This window comes from Sturnira hondurensis, unplaced genomic scaffold (genome assembly GCF_014824575.4).
Source record: "Sturnira hondurensis isolate 20B ecotype Veracruz unplaced genomic scaffold, ASM1482457v3 Scaffold0001020, whole genome shotgun sequence".
NCBI classification, from domain to species: Eukaryota; Metazoa; Chordata; class Mammalia; order Chiroptera; family Phyllostomidae; genus Sturnira; species Sturnira hondurensis.
In genome coordinates this window covers 2,001,849-2,020,254 of record NW_028073651.1, presented here as the reverse complement: position 1 = coordinate 2,020,254, position 18,406 = coordinate 2,001,849, and the positions used below count along the sequence as shown (strand labels likewise).

The following is an 18,406-nucleotide window of genomic DNA, read 5'->3' as shown; positions in this document are numbered from 1 at the left end:
GGCCAGTCCCCCAGGTGGGGGTTCACAAGAGGCAACCACACACTGATGTTTCTCTCCCTCTCTTTCTCCCTCCCTTCCCCTCTCTCTAAAAATAAATTATTCTTTGAAAATGAAAGACTAAAGCATAGCAAACAAAAGAGTGGCAGAGACGGAAACAGATGGGTAGAAACAGAAAGACAGACAAGAAAGAGGAGAAGATGGGGCAGCAGGGGAGGCTGAACCAGGAGAGAAATGGGAAAGGAGGGTGGGGCAGCAAAGGAGAGCAAGGTGGGGGTATTGGGGCCAGATGGGGGAAGGAAGGAAGGAAGGGAGAAGAAATAGAGAGAGAGCTGGGAAAGCAACAGATAATAGAATGTGTCAGGGAGTAAGGCAGAGGGAGAGACAGAGAGGGAATGTGGGAGACATCAGGGAGAGACATGAAAACTAGGAGACAGAAACAAACACAGACGGAAAGAGAAAAGCCACGGAGAGGAGGGTGGAGAGACAGAGATAAGAAGAGAAGCCGAGAGGTCAGGAGAAATAGGGTTTGCCCTGGCCTGGTGGGTCAGTTGGTTGGAGCATTGTTCTGTACACCAAAGAGTTGCAGGTTCAAGACCCGGTCAAGGCACATACCTAGGTTGTGGGTTCAATCCTCGGTTGGGGTGTGTACAAGAAGCCCAGTTGGTTTCTCTCATATCAATGTTTCTCTCTCTTTCCCTCTCTCCTGGCCTCTCTCTTTAATATCAATAAACATATCCTCAGGTGAGGGTTTTTTTGTTTTGTTTTGTTTTGTTTTAAGGACTAGGGCTAGGAGAAGAGCTGAAACATAGAAATGGGGGTTGGGGTGGCGGGAACAGAGGGGAAGTCTCTCTAAACCCACCATTCGCTGGTATCCAGAGCTTTGGGCTGACTTGATACCTTGGAATCCAAGGTTCGCTCTTCAAAGCCCGGAGGGACAGAGCTGGGTGGAGAGGAAGAATGGGATGCTGTTCGCAGATCCCTAGCTTCTCTGATCCCCAGAGAGATTCTACGAGCTAAATACTAATGTTCTACCTTCAAAGAGGTTGAGAGACCTGCCCCGAGTCACACAGCTAGTGAGAGGGAAAGCTGGGATTTGAGTGTACACATCCTGACCCCCAAATTAGCACCCCTAGCCACCGCCGAAGCTTGCCACGGAGGGGTGCTAGCTTTCTGAGTCCCCCTTCCTTCTGGAGACACCCTGGGGGGAGTGATCCTAGAGGGGCAGAGGGGAGAGGGGAGTGAAGGGAACGACCGACAGGCCCAGCACCCTCGGGCCCACGGATGCCCCAACCCGAGCCAGGCGGCTTGACTTTGCCCTCCCGGGACAGTCTCCAGTCCGGAGGGGTAGGCTCGGGACAGGGAAACCACACCCTGCACCGAGCATCCAGTGCCCAGCCGGCTCCGGGCCTCAGTCTTCTAAGTAGGAAAATGGATTCAACTACCTCCGAGTCTTTGAGCAGGGCCTGGGTTTCTCCGCCTTGGTTTACCAGCAGCATTGCAGCCCCGGAGCGCGGACTAACCTTCAGAGGCAGCGCAGTGCTCTGAGAGGGCGCCCTCTGCGATTTCCAGGGGGACGGAGAAACCCCACCACTGGCGCCGTCTGCGCTCTTCGCTCAGGCCTGGGGAAGAAGGCACCATCCCCTCCCCGCGGCCCAAGGCTACTTGGCCTCCGTCCCCGGCGCTGTAATGACACTAAGCATAAACCCCAGAACCCCTGTTCTTGCCGAAATCAGCCCACCCCTCCTCTGGTCTCCTGTGGGGAGGCAGGAGGGCGGATCCCGTTTCTCACTTGTCCTCCGGCCCAAGCTGCAAAAAAACCCGTAAAGTCCTTCACACTGCCCGACCTTCAGCTACCCTATTGCAGATACGCCTCTTTCTCCCATCCCAACCCCAAACCTACATGATGACGATGGAAGAAGAAAAGGGGGACCCCTCCCATGGAAAGGGAAAACACACTCGGCCCACCCCAGGGAAAAAGAGACAAAAGATCAGACGCCAGGAAAGACTGTCCGCATACTGGAGAGGACAGCCACCTCTGCAGACAAGACGACAGCGCCAGGCAGTTGGGACAGGAGTTTATTGCAGATGGACCTAAGGGCACCGAGATCCAGAGAGGAGGGGGAGCGGCTGTGGGCTCTGTGCTCAGATCCTAGGGAAGGAAGAAGGTCGGGAGAGAGAGAGGTCAGGTTGTGTTCCGCCAGATGGTGGAGGTCCCAGCCAGGCACCGGAGACGCTGCAAAGGGCGAGGCACCGAGCCAGCTCCCCTTCACCCCGCGTTCTCGAGGATGACAGCTCCAGAGGCGCTAGGCGATTTCATGAAGTCTTGGCCCAGCCCGAACCGGGCATCCACGGTGGGGGCGCGTCCTCTCGAGGGCCGGCGGGCCGGCTGACTTGGGGTAGAAGGGATGGTTACCCCGGTCCTCGCCCCTCCAGGGCTTCCGGTGTTTCCCCGGGCATCTGGTGGCTTGGACGGCGGCTGGGGTCGCTGTGGTGGCGGCGGCGGCGGCTGTGTGGCAGCTCAAGCTGGGGTCGTGGCCCGCCAGGGGCTCCTAGGAGGCAAGAGACCGAGGAAGCAGCGGGCGCCAGTGCAGGCGGCGCACCCTGGCGGGCAGCGCACGGAGGGGAGGGTGCGCTCGGCTGCAGGCCCGTGGGGTCCGCGTGGGGTCGCGTGGGAACCCAGATGAGACCATAGTAGACAGCAAGCAGCACCGCGGCCAACGAGACGCAGAGGAAGTACGCGCACACAGGGGCCAGGCGCAGCCAGCGACCCCGCGGGCCTTCGCTCAGCCCTGAGCCACCCGGGCTCTCGCTACCGCCGCCCACGCAGCTAGTGCCCCGCATCTCCACAGTCCACTGGGCCTGGGAAGCGGCAGCGGAGGCCCCACCCCCGCCCTAGGCCCAGCCCCTTTCAGAAGACCGCCTCTCTGTCCTAAATCTTTCTGGTCTTACAGCGCCACCGCTAGGTCAAGCCCCCTCTGCTTTCTAGATCCGCCCCTCCTCAGCCTCCGACCAACCAGAATCAAGCTAAGGCTTAACCAAGGCGTTTTGACCCCACCCCACTGGATTTTGGCCCCACCCCAGGCTTGCAATACCTATTTTTTCCTCCAAGGCAGGTGTCCGCCCAGCCAACTACTGCCAGGCTTCTGTATTATACCCACACCTCTGAAATGCAAGCCCGGTCCAGGGCTTGGACTGTCCTCTTCCTGAGGCCGCCTCTCCACGCTCTAACCCCGGCCCCTCTCGGTACTCAGTCCTCCAGCAATCTAGCCACGCTTCCATCCCCATCTCTATGCTAGACCCTTGTAGGCCTCGCCCCAGTTTCAGCCTGGCTTTTCACAGAATCAGGCTCTACTCCAGCATTTGATTCCGGCACCTTCTCTCCCTGGCTTCACCTTCTGTATTCCAGCCTCCATTCCTTTCCTCCTCTGCGCTCCACTTGTTCCAGCGCCGAATTCTAACCTAACCAGTCCCTCCACAGGTGGCTGCGCCCCACACCGGCGTTAGGAACTCCCACCCAAACCGGCTCCCTTGGCACCACCCACAGCCTAACGCAGGTCTGCGTTCTAGCCCCGCCCACCAATTTCTAGCCCTCCCAGAAACTCTAACCACGCCCCTTACGGGACCAGCCTCCTTCTCTGAAACGCGTGTCCCGAGGTCTAAACTCTCACCCAGAAGTTGCAGCTGCACCTCACACTCCAATCACGTCCCTTCCCCAGCTCCTCCTCCACCACCCTCAATTTCTCCCTCTCCCTAAGCCCTAGGGTCCAGGGTGGGCTCCAGGAAGGAGAGAGCATAGCCTGGAGACCCAGACCAACCCTCTCCTGCCCCTCTCCCCTATCAAGGCGGGGAAGCTTCAGGGCCCTCCCAGCAGCGTCTTCAGGAATTCGGGGAGGCCTGCGGGGGGGGGGGGGGAGACAAATGAGGAGGGTGGAGGAAGGAAGACCCCCCTTCTTCGCTCCTCTTCCGCCAGGGAAAAGCCTGCAAAGCACAGCAACGCCACGCCTCCACCCCATCCCCCGCAACCCCGCCCAAAACACAGTTCAAAGGTTAGCGAAAGCGCTGCATTTAATAGAGACAAATGGCGGCCAAGTAATTCAAGTCCTTTGGAAGAGTCACTGGCTAGTTGCCACGCCTTAGATGTAATGGGGGGGAGGGTGGGAATCTCGTCCCGGAGGCTAGCACCTACCCACCAGCGCCGCCACAGGTGGGTAACTTGGAGGCTTCTCAGCCATCCAGGTGCCGTGGCGCATTTGAGAGACCCGGCTGTTGAGCGGACCCTACCCCGTTAGCTGCCCCTGGCTCCTCCCCCCTTACATTTAACCCTCTCCTGGCTGGAGCGTGGCAAAAGCAGAGGACAGAGGAGCGAGGCTGCAGGAAGTTAGTGCAGAGTCGGAGGGCACGGTCAGCGGGCGGCCCCCGGTGGTGGGGCGGCAGCCACCACCTTGCAGAAACGCACCCTCTGGAAGTCCGTGATCTCCGCCGTCTCCTGGCCTTCGCGGCCCACTTCTGCGGAGAGAAGGGGCGGTCAGCGGAGGGCAACAGTCCCGGCCCCCTCCTCCCCGTCTAGCGCCGCCCCCATCTCTATCGAGCCTGGCTGTAACCACCCCCAGTGCCAAATAGTGTAGGGGCCTCAGACTCCTTTACTCCTTACGGTGGCTTCATGAAGCCGCGGAACTATTTACAGTCGAGAAAATAAACTGGTATAACGGTATCACAATCACTCGGCCAACTCGTGACAAAAGCGCTAAAGCACCCTGGCCTCACCCACCACCCTGAACTCGGTCTGCTCCGACCCCAGCCCACCCCACCTCACGGGCTCAAACCTACCCCCACCTTGACCGCCCACCTGCACCTGCCCACTTCCTGACTTCTAACCTTCGGCCCTGCCCCCAAATCCCAGTTACACCCTGGGGGTGGGGGAAGTGCCTGCTGTACAACCCAGCTTCCACCGGGTGGAGGTGGAGAAACCGGGCTGTGCCTCTGGCTTTTACTCTGTTGGACGCAACATTCTGACGGGGTCTATCCCAATTTACCCCCCTCAGTGACACCTCAAAAATCTAACCTGGCTCACAGCTAAAACCATCACAACACCCCTCCCTGTCTTTTAAAAAACCCATTTCAATTTCTACTCCACCCGTAGTCCCTTTCCTTTAGATTACTTCCGAAAACCCCTCACGCCCACCTCTAAACCCTATTCCCCTTACGGCTCCACCTCTTCATCCCCCAGGGGCGCACACCCAGTCGCAAGGCTTGGAACTCCGAGCCTTAGCTCCACCCCCGACCTTGGTCCCAGTCCCAGCGCTGCCGCGACACCCTCACCTCCCCCGCAAGGCCCAGTTGCTGCAGCCCGCACCCGGGACGGAGCCCAGCCCCACTCCATCCTCCGCCCCCTCCCCTCAGCCGGAGGAAGAGGAGGGCAGGCAGCCACCTCCAGGGCCCGAGGGCTCCCCCACCTGGAGCTGCCTCAGACCCCTCCTCTTCAGCTTTCTGGGTTTCCGGGAGGCTGGGCCCACTCTCCAGGGAGGCAGGGGCTGGCTGGTCACCTCCTGGAGAAGGAGGATGCCCAGTCAAGCCCTTCCCCCTCCAAGTTGCCCCCCACCCCGAGACAGAAGGCCCTGACGGGTAGGGGGGGTTCAAGTGCACACTTGGAGAGTGTCGTTGGAATGTGAGCCTCGTTGAATGTGAACTCTTTATTGGGGAGGGAGCTCTGGCATGTCCAGAGCAGGGGCGTCGTCTGCGGGCAGGCGCTCCAAAGGTGGGTAAGGACAGCACACAGCAGTGTGCACGGTCCTCCCTAGCTGCCAGGGCGGCAGGGCACATGGGATCCCGGGGCCCAGCCTGAGGGTGCCCCTGCCCACGCACCCCTTGGACACACACACACACACACAAGCAGCCAGCTTCATGCATATCCAAAGGGCCAGGCCTCACCCGGAGAGAGGGCAACCGCCGGGTGGGTGGTTCCGGGAGAATTCAGCTCCATCTCTTCGCCCCAGTCAGACACAGGCTGGTGGCCCCCAGAGGGTGAGAAGGGGCTGGACGGTGTGGCAGGGGCCTGGGGAACCGGCGGGGGCTCCTCGGGCCTGGAGGGCTCTTTGCTGGCCTGCTCACTGCTGGGGCTCCTGGTGGGCTCAGACTCTTGGGGTTGGTGGTGGTGAGCTGGTTCTTCCTCCTCCTCTTCCTCCTCAACCTCTTCTTCTTCTTCCTCAATGTCCTCCTCATCCTCACTCACATCTTCCCATTCCTCATCCTCACCTTCGTCTTCCTCCCCCTGGTCTTCCTCCCCCTGGTCCTCCTCCCCCTGATCCTCAGGAGGCTGGGGGGCGGGTGCAGGGGTCTCAGGCAGCTGTGGGGAACACAGGGTGGGTGGAGGAGAGGGCGGGCCCCACGCACCCCCACCCCCCTGCCCAGAGATAAGGCCGCCTTACCTGTGTGGGTGTCTCCACCAAGGGGGTGGGCTGTGGGGACTCAGGGCGGGCTGGGGACACTGCCCCCTTCGTCTCCCAGCGGTCATCATGGTCACTGGGGGGTCAGAGGAGAGGGTTGTGAGACCTGGGTGGGGACAGGAAGGAAGGGGCTTCCAGCCTCCCGCTCCTTCCCAGAGGAGAGGAACAAAATTTGACTTAGGGAGTGCAAGGTGTTGCCAGGTTTCCACACAGGATCGGCGTGACGGGGACTCAGGAGGAAACGGCGGGTGTGTGTCTTTGGGTGTCGGGGACAGGAGGTGGAGGGGGAACCAGGTGGCAGAAGAAGAGATGGGTGGGAGAGGAAGAGGAGACAGATGGGGTAAAGTGGAGAGACCCCCCAAACCAAGCATCTGACCCACAGAGAGACAAGTTCCTGGAGAGACAGACAGATGGACCCACAAACAGCCAAGTCAGAAGGGCCACACAGCCCCACCGGGGGTGTGCACGTGTGCAGGGAATGGTGCCCCCACCTGTAGGCACGAGGCGCCGCCTTGGCCTGGGGTCGGCTGCCCTTCTTCCTCCTGCGGCTGACCTCAGCTTTATGCTGGGACAGGAACTCCCTGAAAGTGGGGGGCTTGGGGGGCCGGGCCCAGGCCTGGTCATCTGCAACAGAATCCAGGAGGGGTCAGGGGTAGGGGGCACGGCACAAACCACCTCCCTACACCTGACCCAGCCAGCTGCCTCACCCCACCCAGGGACACCCACTCACCGTAGCGGTGGGCTGGTTCGTGAGCGGCAGCCGGGCCATCCTTGAACCTGGAGAAGAGAGAAAAAAGGTGAGCAGACACTTGGGGGAAACGAGAGAGGAAATCAAGATCACAGGAGAAGAGATGGTCAACCAGACAGGGCCCAGCAATTAGAAGGGGGACAGGAGCAGGTGATGGACAAGAGGTAAGTCTGACATCATGTGACAAATACAGAAAGAAGAAATTCAGTGTTTGAAGCCTCTGGGACAAAAATTGGGGAAGTACATGACCCCTCGCTTCCTGTATGGCCTCATTTCCTATTATTATCTCTCACTGCCCCAGCTAAGCAGGTTCTACTACGAGGAACTCCTGTCTCAGGACCTTTGCACCTGCTGCTCCTGGGACACTCTTCTCTGGAACTTGTCTTTTGGTGGCCTGCTCCCTCAGCTCCTTCAGACCCCAGCTCAGAGGCCTTCCTAAATCGCCATCCAAAATAACCCTATCTTGTCCTGGCTGGTGTGGCCCAGTGTATCAAGTGCCAGTCGGAGAACCAAGGGGTCGGTGGTTCGATTCCCAGTCAGGGCACATGCCCGTTTTAGGGGGTGGGTCCCCGGGGGGGTGTAAGAGGGGCAGCCACACATTGATGTTTCTCTCCCCCTCTTCCTCCTTCTCTTCTCCTCTAAAAAAATCAACAAATAAAATCTTCTAAAGAGAATTTAGAGAAATAAAATAATTTTAACTTACTACACATATTACCCAGGTTTAATCCACCTCTCTGTGCACTCTACCTCATTACTCCTCGACCTGACATTACATCTACTCATGACATCTACTCATGACCCATCTTTCCCACTGGTCTCCAAGTTCCATGAAGCCAGCAGTGCTTCAGTCACTGCTGTATCCCCATCACCAAGAACCTGCCACGACACGTCGGAAGGACACAAAAAACACGTGCTAACAAAGTCAGTGCACATGTGTTAATGAGAATGGGTACAGACTGCTTTGGGGACAAGAGAAAACCAGCCCTGGCTCAGTGGGCTCAGTGGGCTGAGTGGGCTGAGCGGCTCAGTGGGCTGAGTGTCAGCCTGTGAACCAAGGGGTTGGCGGTTCAATTCCCAGGCAGGGCACATGCCTGGGTCATGGGCCAGGTTCCCAGCGAGGGGCACGTGACAGGCAACCACACATGGATGTTTCTCTCCCTCTCTTTAACAAAAAGAAAAGAAAAACAATTTCTTTCCAGTTTTTTTGTTGTTGTTGATTTTTTTCTTGGGGCCCTGACCAGGAATCGAACTGGTAACCTATCATTTCAAAGAACAACGCCCAACCCACTGAGTCACACCCTTCAGGGCAATTTCTCATTTCTAACCCCTGAATATATCTCCCCAAAAGCTCAGCTGCCTACACTTTAGGAAGACTGGCAACAATAAAATGTTAAGTAGGGGCAAAGTAGGTTTACAATTGTTTGTATGGAAAATAATACAATAATTAATAAATAACAACACAAGAATAGGCTCTGTTTCATGTCCACCCAACTGTCAACCTACTTTTGCCTCACCTTGTATTTCTCACGCTTGCATGAGCTTAGCTCCCACCCCAAACTCAACGCTCTGACCACCAGGCACACTGGTAAGACCCCCTTTGTTCTCAAGCCAGCGTCAACAATAAAACTTCCGGGTGTGAAACCTTCCAATGCAGCAAAGGACAGAGGATGGCTAAAAACTACAGAGTAAAAACTGCAGCTGCTAATCTGAAGACTGTCTTTCTTTGGCTCTTTCAGAAATGTCTCCTTCTGGCCCTGGCTGGTGTAGCTCAGTGGATTGAGCCTGAGAACCAGAGTATCTCGGTTCGATTCCCAGTCAGGGCACATGCCTGGGTTGCAGGCCAGTTCCCGGCAAAGGACTCAGGAGAAGCAACCATGCATTGACATTTCTCTCCTCTCCTTCTCTTCCTCTCTAAAGATAAATAAATTTAAAAAAACATTAAAAAAAAAAAAAGAAATGTCTCCGTCTATTTGATACGGGAGATGGTCGTCCTGTCAACGACATCAAGATGCCTTTGCTTTAAGCTTGACTAACTGGGTTCTTACTGAAAGGGCAGAGCCAGACCTGAGGGGGACGACGCCGCTGGGGCCAGGGGTTTGGGTTGGTCAATACAGAGGAGCGGGCTGGAGGGAGGACGCAAGGGCCCAATCACTGCCGGCAATTCTTCCTGCCCTCCGTGCGTGAGAACTGATGTCCACGCCTTCAGCCCTGGAGTCACGGCCGTGCCATCCACCAGAGGGAGGTCAAGTTTGCACCCCGGAGAGGCTGCGTCCGCTGGCTGACGGATGGGGGAGTGTGTCCGCTCTCCCTCCTGCACAGCCACAAAGGTCATGACCTGCTCTTCCCCAGGCTGCTGCCCGCCTCAGCCTGAACCCCAGGAGGAACACGTGCATGGTGGAACCGAGTTCCACCCGCTTCGAGAATCCAAGTCCTACCAGGCCCACAGAGGAAAGTCAGGCCTGGGTTAGCTTGACCCAGNACTGGGTTCTTACTGAAAGGGCAGAGCCAGACCTGAGGGGGACGACGCCGCTGGGGCCAGGGGTTTGGGTTGGTCAATACAGAGGAGCGGGCTGGAGGGAGGACGCAAGGGCCCAATCACTGCCGGCAATTCTTCCTGCCCTCCGTGCGTGAGAACTGATGTCCACGCCTTCAGCCCTGGAGTCACGGCCGTGCCATCCACCAGAGGGAGGTCAAGTTTGTACCCCGGAGAGGCTGCGTCCACTGGCTGACGGATGGGGAGTGTGTCCGCTCTCCCTCCTGCACAGCCACAAAGGTCATGACCTGCTCTTCCCCAGGCTTCTGCCCGCCTCAGCCTGAACCCCAGGACGAACACGTGCATGGTGGAACCGAGTTCCACCCGCTTCGAGAAGCCAAGTCCTACCAGGCCCACAGAGGAAAGTCAGGCCTGGGTAAGCTTGACCCAGCTGACCTGTGCACAGGGGAGGAAAAAATGCTTTTATGTGCCACTGAGACCTGGTGGTCAGGCAGCGCTGCCCTAGTGACTGCCAGCTGATCCACGGGGTGAGAAACCAGAGCAGTCAAAGGAGGCGGAAGTCAGGGCCAAGGTGAAGGGGCCAAATGGGGCGAGCAGGGATGAGACTCACATCCCATCAGTCTTCTCGGCATCCCACTCCCGCCGCCACTGGCCGGTGGGCTTGCGGTGCCGCTGCAGCCGCTCCTGGTCGATCCTCTCCCTCTCCTGCTTCCAGCGCAGGTACTCCGACCGCTCGCGGCCCGTCATGGACAGGGTCATGTCGCCGGCACTGCCCGGGCTGGCCCGGCGGCCCTGTGCCACAGCAGACAGGCAGTCAGGGCCCTGTTCTGCCACCCGCCCCACCCACCCCATGTCCTCCAAGCTCAGGGAGAGCCACCTGCCCAAGGTCACCTGCCCCTTATGGGGCACCTCCTCAGAGAGGCCTTCCCAGATCTCTCTATCCCCTCTCCCTGCTGGATTTTTCTTCACAACATTTGGCATCACCTGACATATCATTATATATCCATTCATTTATCTCCCACCAGAATAAATTTCATTAGGGCCAGGGTTTTGCCTGTTTAAAACCCTTAGCCCACCCTGTCTGGTGTGGCTCAGTGGGTTGAGCACAAGCCTGTGAACCAAAAGGTCACTAGTTCGATTCCCAATCAGGGAACACGCCTGGGTTGTGGGCTGAGTCCCAGGCGCACAAGAGGCAACCAACCAATCGATGTTTCTTTTTTTTTTTTTTATTTATTTTCAGAGGGGAAGGGGAGGAGAGAGGGAGAGAAACAACAATGTATGGTTGCCTTTCGTTCGTCCCCTGCTGGGAATTGGCCTGCAGGGAACTGGCCTGCAACCCAAGCATGTGCCCTGACTGAGAATCGAACCGCGATTGTCTGAGTCACAGGCCCGCGCTCAATCCACTGAGNTTATCTCCCACCAGAATAAATTTCATTAGGGCCAGGGTTTTGCCTGTTTAAAACCCTTAGCCCGCCCTGTCTGGTGTGGCTCAGTGGGTTGAGCACAAGCCTGTGAACCAAAAGGTCACTAGTTCGATTCCCAATCAGGGAACACGCCTGGGTTGTGGGCTGAGTCCCAGGCGCACAAGAGGCAACCAACCAATCGATGTTTCTTTTTTTTTTTTATTTATTTTTAGAGGGGAAGGGGAGGAGAGAGGGAGAGAAACAACAATGTATGGTTGCCTTTCGTGCGTCCCCTGCTGGGAATTGGCCTGCAGGGAACTGGCCTGCAACCCAAGCATGTGCCCTGACTGAGAATCGAACCGCGATTGTCTGAGTCACAGACCCGCGCTCAATCCACTGGGCTACACCAGCCAGGGCTCCAATCGATGTTTCTATCCCTCCCTTACCATCTCTCTAAATAAACAAAATCTTAAAATATATATATATCCCTTAGTCCCACAGCCCCTGGGGCAGTGCCTGGCACCCAGCTGGACAGTAAATATTACTAACATGAGGAATGAGAGGACATCGCCAAAAGAAAGCAGTGGACCTGGCTCCACGACCAACAAGTAATTTGGGGTGCAAGAGTCCGCCCTGTCTGTCCCGCTGGCTGCAGCGCCTGGCATTCAGCGCCCACGCAGGAACCTTCGCGGCCGAAGTGGGGTTCCGGCCGCAGCACCCACCTGCCGCTCCTGCTCGAGGCCACAGCGCACCCGCTCGAAGTCAGAACCACCCCAGTTGCGCCCGTGCCGGCGGCTGCCTTCCCTCCGGTCCCGCTCCGGCTCCTCCAGGGGCCCGCCGCGCCGCCGCGGGTCATCCAGGAAGTTCCGCACCGGGTTGGGCTCCAGCACGCCTTCCTGGGGGCACGGGAATCGATCAGGGGTTGGCAGGCTCACCCGGCCCAGACGGCTCTGCCCCAGGCTGGGGACACCCTGGCACTGACCCGCTGGTTGCGCTCATACTCCGCAATCTTCTCCATCTCTTCATTCATCTTCTCGATGTTCTGCCTGCGCCGCTCCTCCCACTCCTGGGGGCGGGGCAGAGACACGGGCGTCAGCAAGAACCACTCAGCCCCTCTGTGCTTTAGAGTTAACGTGATGAGTCTGAGTGTCTGCGGCTCTAAAGGCCAGCCCTTGGCCAGACTCTGGGAATTTGGCGCCAGCACTTTCTCACGCAAGTTCACTGAGAGAGGGGCTCACACCACCTCCACGGTTGGTGCCAACGATAGGGCGCAGGCTGAATGCCACTCTGGGGTCCGGAACTTCGGTGTACACCAAGCCGAGGGGACCTATGTGGCCAGCCCCCAGTAGAAACCCTGGGCACTAGGTCTCCCTGGAAGGCGACCTTTCAGGCACGCTGTCACGGCCCAGTGCTTGAGTGATTCAACCCGGCCTGTCTGACCCCGGTGGGCCGGTGGGCCAGCGGGCCTCCCCAGCGGTCANTGGCGCCAGCACTTTCTCACGCAAGTTCACTGAGAGAGGGGCTCACACCACCTCCACGGTTGGTGCCAACGATAGGGCGCAGGCTGAATGCCACTCTGGGGTCCGGAACTTCGGTGTACACCAAGCCGAGGGGACCTATGTGGCCAGCCCCCAGTAGAAACCCTGGGCACTAGGTGTCCCTGGAAGGCGACCTTTCAGGCACGCTGTCACGGCCCAGTGCTTGAGTGATTCAACCCGGCCTGTCTGACCCCGGTGGGCCGGTGGGCCGGTGGGCCAGCGGGCCTCCCCAGCGGTCAGCCCTTGCGCTTTTCCCCTTTGCCGATTTGCTTTGGAGTCTTTCACTATAATAAAGCTCAGCTGGGACTCTTTCTTGCAAAACACAGAACCTGCAGGGGCATGGGGGACCCAGACGCATCATGGTTGCTACAGTAATGACAGTGACCACTGGGCAGATGGCTTGGTTGGTGACCACCCCCAACAATCCTTCCTCCCCTCCCTCCATGGTACCCGAATTTTACACAAGCACATGGTGGAGCTGCTCAAGGTGACGCTTTGGTCGCCAGAGCTCAGCATACGAGAGAGAAATACACTGCTACCCGATCTAACGGTGGTCTTTTTGTTACAGCAATTCGGCGTACACACACCATAAACACCGTGAGTCCCGTTCCTTCAGCACTTACTCTGAGGGTTTCCATGTCTGATGTCACGGAATGTTTATAATAACCTTTAAACCAGATACTCTTCCCACTTAAGAGTGAGCACCCAGAGGCTTCTAGAGGGGAAGTGAGCTACCCAAGGACAGGGAACAGATAGAACTGGGGTGACCCCAAGTCCATGGTGGGCTCCGAGTCACAATGTAGACAGTCCCCCGCCCTGCGAACCTGTGTGTCAGGGTAGTGGGAGTAGTTTCAGTAAGAAGGTCACTGCTGTGCCCTGGCTGCGGTGGCTCAGTGGGTTGGACATCATCCCACAAACCAAAAGGTCGCCGGTTTGATTCTCAGTCAAAGCACATGCCTGGGTTGCAGGCCAGGTCCCTGGCCAGGGGCTTGCGAAAGACAACTGATTGATGTTTCTCTCCCACAAGGACGTCTCTCTCCCTCTTCCTCCCTCCCTTCCTCTCTCTCTAAAAATAAGTTTTTAAAATATTTAAAGGAAAAAAAAACATCACTGCTCCCTACAAACGCTGGGAGTCAGACAGACAACAGAGGGAAGGCGCACGCCCTGGACGCAGAATGCAGACACACGGAGTCCAACAGAGGCAGACACACGGGCAGTGCCAGCAGGAGAAGGAAGGAGGAGGCGTGGGCAGGAAGGCGGGCAGCAAGAGCCAGGGAGAGTCTGCACCAACGCTGGTCAGGGAGGTGAGAGAGAAAGAGCAAGATGGAAGGACAGAAAGGCAGAGACACAGAAGGGTGGACAGACGGGCAAATGGTCCCTTCAAGAGTAGGAAGAGGGATGAACAACGCGAGCCTCAGGCAGAGGCCTCCGGCCCCTTCCAGCTCCTACCTTGGATTTGCGGTCAGCAGCTGAGACATCCCCACCTCCAGGGAGATGAGGGGACCCTCTGCCCCGGCCCCGCCGGCCACGGCCCCCGGCTCCTCCTCGGGGCTGATCCCCCGGACTGTCTTCCCAATTGCGGGACCCCCGGCCCATGCCTGTTCGGCCTCCCTGCTGAGAGGGAGTCCGGCCTCCCCTGCTGGGCCCTGGGGGCCGAGGGGTCCCAGGAGTCCTGCGGGAGGGACCCTGGTTCTTCTCCTGGAAGGGGGGAAGGGAGGGAGGAAAAGTCCAGTTACTGGGGCAGGGGGACTGGATGGCCTAGGGACAGCTGCCAGGATGAACACCACCCACAGGCCTGGGGCAACTGGGAGGGCTTTCAGGGATCAGCTCTCTCCCCCGCCCGCTCTGAGCATCCCCCACCCTGGTGTGGAACTCACCACCTCAACTGCCACATTCTCCTTCTCCAGCGAGCGGCTCTTCCGGGGAGCTGTCACAGCTACACCCTCGAGTTCCGCTTTTTTACGGTCCTCCTCAATCTCCTAGGAGCGGACACCAGAGGTAGGCAAGTGTCAGGGTCCTGACCATGGCGGACTCCCACAGCCTCCGGAATTTCTCCCAAGCCTGGCCCCAGGCCAGGCCTCCCTCCTGAGCCCTAGACAGGAAAGCTGGCCAGCTCGGCACCTTCCCCAAAACGGCAGCACACCACTCCCCTGCTCAGGACCTTCCTGTGGTGCCTGCCTATCTGTGAGTAGGAGCCCCAGGCTCCCCCACGGCCTATGGTATGATCTGCTTACCAGCCTGACCTCCTCTCCCGCCCTTGCCCCTTCTCTCGCTCCAGTCTCCTCACTGCTGCTAGAACATACCAGGCTCTGACCCACCCCAGGGCCTTCGCACCTGCTGTTTCCTCTGCCAGGAACACTCTTCCCCCAGATATCCGTCAGTCTTCCACTTTCTCCAGGTCTTTGCTCAAACCCTCCCCTTCTCAGGGTGGCCTCTCCTGACGAACTTACAGAATCCAACCCCCCTGCCCTTCTCTTGCCCCTCCCCCCGGCCATACCTGGCATTACGTATATTTTGCCTATTGTCTCCCTCCCCCTGCAACAGAATCTGCCAGAGAACTGGGACGTCTGTCTCTTTCGTTCACTCATGTATACCCCGGACTGAGAACACTGCCTGGCATACAAGAGAAACGCTATGTACTTTTTTTTAAATGAATGAATGAATGAGTGAATGAAACCCTCCCCTCCCCCCGGTCTCTCCTCTCAGGGGCAGCCCCACCACCTACTCTTTTACCTCTGGCAGGGACCTGGGCCTTGTCCCTGACTCTCCGCCCTCTTCCCCACCTCCCACCACTGAGGCCCCTGAGTCCCTACCAACAGCCCTGACCCAAACGAGCACCTCCTCTCCCCGCAAGGTCCCAGCCTCAGCTTCCTCCTTGGTCTCTGGTCTCCAGTACCACCTCCTCCCATCCATCACCACACAGCAGCCAGAAGGTCCGTCCTAAAAAGCTCTTCTGGCCTGGTCCCACTCCTCTCAAAGTCCTCCGTGGTGCGGCAGTGCCCTCCAGAAAAAGCCTAGTCTCTCAGCTTGACCCCTGCTGCCCTTAGGTCAACACTCCCCAACTGACGCTCTAACTTTAAACTCCAAATTTCTATACAAACTGTTTCCCCTGTTTGAAATATGTTCTGCGCTACTTTCCAACTGGCTAATGTCTGTTCCCCCGTCAGGTCTCAGAATCCCCTCCTCCAGGAAGCCCTCCCTAAAATCCTGCAGGCTGGGGGGAATACACCCTCTGGGTTCCCAAAGACCTCTCAACTCCCCCATCCCTTGCCCACCCTGGATCATCACTGACTGAAGACAGATCTGTGCCCCCACCAGACTATCAACCCAGGAGGGATAAGGTTGTCTCGGTCACAGCTGTCTCCCCCCCAGCACCACTGAGCACAGGGCCTGACACCGCGAAGGCCTTGGTGAATGAATGATGGCATGACGGCACGTAGGAAAGAATGGCAGGCTAAGGCCTTTGGCTTTTATCCTGAGCGTGAAGGGGAACCATGAAAAGTTTGGTTGGAAGGAAGGGAGAGGTGAGGGAAACTCACTGCGGGGAGGAGAGGGGGTGGGGTCTCCCAGGGCGGGGCTAGGGCACCTGGTAGCGCCGGATGAGGGCCTCATTCTTCCGCCGCAGAGCCTCTATCCTCTTGTCCAATTCGGCATCCTTCTCTTCCTTTGATTTCAGATCCAGTGTGGTTGACTGAGGCAGGGAAATACCACTGAGAGACGGTAAGAAAGACCTACACCCACCCCAATGACATTCAGTCCAGAGGCTGAGTCTGGCACCTGGGTCCCCTCCTCCCAAGCCCCTGTTGCAGAGCTCAAACTCCTTCCAGATTTGCTATCTCACCATGCCGCTGCCTGGCCGGGGCCAGGGTTCCAGTAAACCTTCCCTGCAGGATCTGCACACAGCACTGGGGGTTCCTAAGGGCAAAAGGAACAGAAATACTATGGTCCATGCCCCAACCCCAAATCTGCTACCTCTCTCCCATCCTGGCTTACACGCATGCCTGCACCCCAAGAGAAATCTAGTCCTCATGCTCTTCATGAAATACCAGCCAGACCCCTCACCTGGAAAATTTAGGCTCTGGCCCCAGTTAACATTTAGACCCACCCATTTCCCTGTAAACCCCCATAGTCAGGCACACCTTGGGAAAACGCTGGCTCCACTCCCCCGTTAAAAATAAAAACAAAAAACCCATCTAACACTGCTTCCTTCCAGACGAAGCTTCCTAGTCCAGCCCTTACAATCCTGTGCTGAGAGTTTGAATATGGGCCTCCATCTCAAGAGAGTTTTCGCTACACCCTCTTACTCGAATTTGTACATGAAAGTTTCAGACCCACCTCCCTGTGAACATTATAGGTCCACCTCTTTCCCAGGAAAAGTTCAGAAACATCTCATAACCCCACACTCCAAAAAATAAAAAGCTGGAACGCCACTCCTAGAGGACGCCCTGGCCTTCAGAGAACATCCTAAACCCACACCTCCCTCAGGGCTATCCTAGCCACGTTCCCACCATTCCGAGAAAAAGCTAGCTGCCTCAGTGCAAAGATTTCAAAACAGGTGTGGTACCCACTGCCGAGGCTTCCTGAGCCTGACCCGACCTCCCCAGTCAAAATTCTCCCAGCCTCGACGCGGACAAAACTCCCCCACCCGCCCACGGCATTACCGGAGAAGCCCCCGCTTCCACCTTGTCAGGAAACGCTACGGCCCCGCCCCCGGACCAGAACAAACTTTCTGGCCCCGCCCACACGCACGTCATTTAGGTGGCCCGGCTTCCGACTTTCCAAGCCAATCCTTTGGCCCCGCCCCCTGGTCCCTAAGCAACAGCTGGAAACCGCCCCTCCTCCTCGCGTCATTACACTGGCCCCGCCCCGGCTCGTCAGCTATCACTCTGGTCACGCCTCCGATTTGCCCAACGACTTTCTGGTCACGCCCCATGGGTCCCACCGCTGCACCGTTGCATCTACATTTGGCCACTCCCCTGACATACCCAGCCGAGATTCTGGCTGGAAAGCTGGCTTCCAGGCCAAAGCTCCGACCTCGCCTCTGGCTCCGGCAAAACTTTCTGGCTTCACCCCAGCATATCCCGCCAGGACTCTGGGCCCTCCCCTTTACGTCAGCTTCTAGATCCGCCCCGACTGCCCCGCCAACGATCCGGACCCACCTCCAGATCAGGCAAAAGTTTCTGGCCCGCCCCCTGTGTTTTCCGCCAGCGCCCAGGCCCCGCCCCCTACCTCTTGGGGGGGAATTTTGGCCCCGCCTCCAGCACGCGCACAACTTTTCGGCCCCACCCCCGGCTGCCCACCCACAGGCGGGCCCTGCCCACCGCTAACGTCCCGACCCGCCAGCGCCCCTCTAGCTTCCCATGTGGGCGTCCTGTCTCCGCCCCCCGCAGAGTACCCTGACCCCGCCCCCGCGGGCTGCGCGTTCCCCAGCCCGCGCTCGCTCCCCCCACGTGGGGCGTCAGGCCCCGCCCTCCCCGGGCGCGCTCTCGGCCCCTTTCCCGGTCACCTGTCCCGGAGACCCCGCGGCGTCTGCGATTCCTGCTCCGTCCGCCACCGCGTCCGCAGCTCCCGGGCCGCGCGCGTCACTTCCCGCCTGCACCACGTGAAGAGGGGAAATAAAGAGGATCACTTCCGGTCCTGCGACCCGTTTCCGGGACCCTTAAAGGCTCCGCGCCCTTACTGTTGGACGCGGGAGTGGATCCAGCTGGTCCTCAAGGATATTTTGCAAGTTTGTTCAATTTCCTTCTGCCTGGATTATCTTCGTTTAGAGAACGGAGACA

General features: G+C 58.2%; 2 protein-coding genes across 8 annotated transcripts; both read right to left on the bottom strand.

Annotated features, from left to right (window-relative positions):
* Window positions 1-2,059: 2,059 nt before the first annotated feature.
* On the bottom strand, window positions 2,060-3,099 carry INAFM1 (InaF motif containing 1). Its single transcript, XM_037059443.1, has one exon. The coding sequence runs from the start codon at window positions 2,839-2,841 to the stop codon at window positions 2,410-2,412; it is 432 nt and encodes a 143-aa protein (XP_036915338.1). The 5' UTR covers window positions 2,842-3,099; the 3' UTR covers window positions 2,060-2,409.
* A 105-nt stretch (window positions 3,100-3,204) lies between these two features.
* CCDC9 (coiled-coil domain containing 9) lies at window positions 3,205-18,182 on the bottom strand. Of its 7 annotated transcripts, XM_037059395.1 has the most exons (15): window positions 17,569-17,599; window positions 16,468-16,541; window positions 16,213-16,317; window positions 14,504-14,605; window positions 14,076-14,324; window positions 12,071-12,154; window positions 11,811-11,984; window positions 10,296-10,477; window positions 7,174-7,220; window positions 6,935-7,067; window positions 6,426-6,519; window positions 5,929-6,343; window positions 5,454-5,546; window positions 4,457-4,506; window positions 3,205-3,894 (listed from the first exon to the last, which is right to left on the bottom strand). In XM_037059395.1, exons 1-15 carry the CDS (start codon window positions 17,582-17,584, stop codon window positions 3,877-3,879), a joined length of 1,836 nt encoding a protein of 611 aa, XP_036915290.1. In that variant the 5' UTR covers window positions 17,585-17,599; the 3' UTR covers window positions 3,205-3,876. The 7 variants fall into 7 exon arrangements, with proteins under 7 accessions (XP_036915290.1, XP_036915318.1, XP_036915310.1 ...); XM_037059423.1 differs by lacking the exon at window positions 5,454-5,546; XM_037059430.1 differs by lacking the exons at window positions 3,205-3,894; window positions 17,569-17,599 and adding an exon at window positions 18,133-18,182 and having other exon boundaries at window positions 3,923-4,506.
* Window positions 18,183-18,406: the final 224 nt, after the last annotated feature.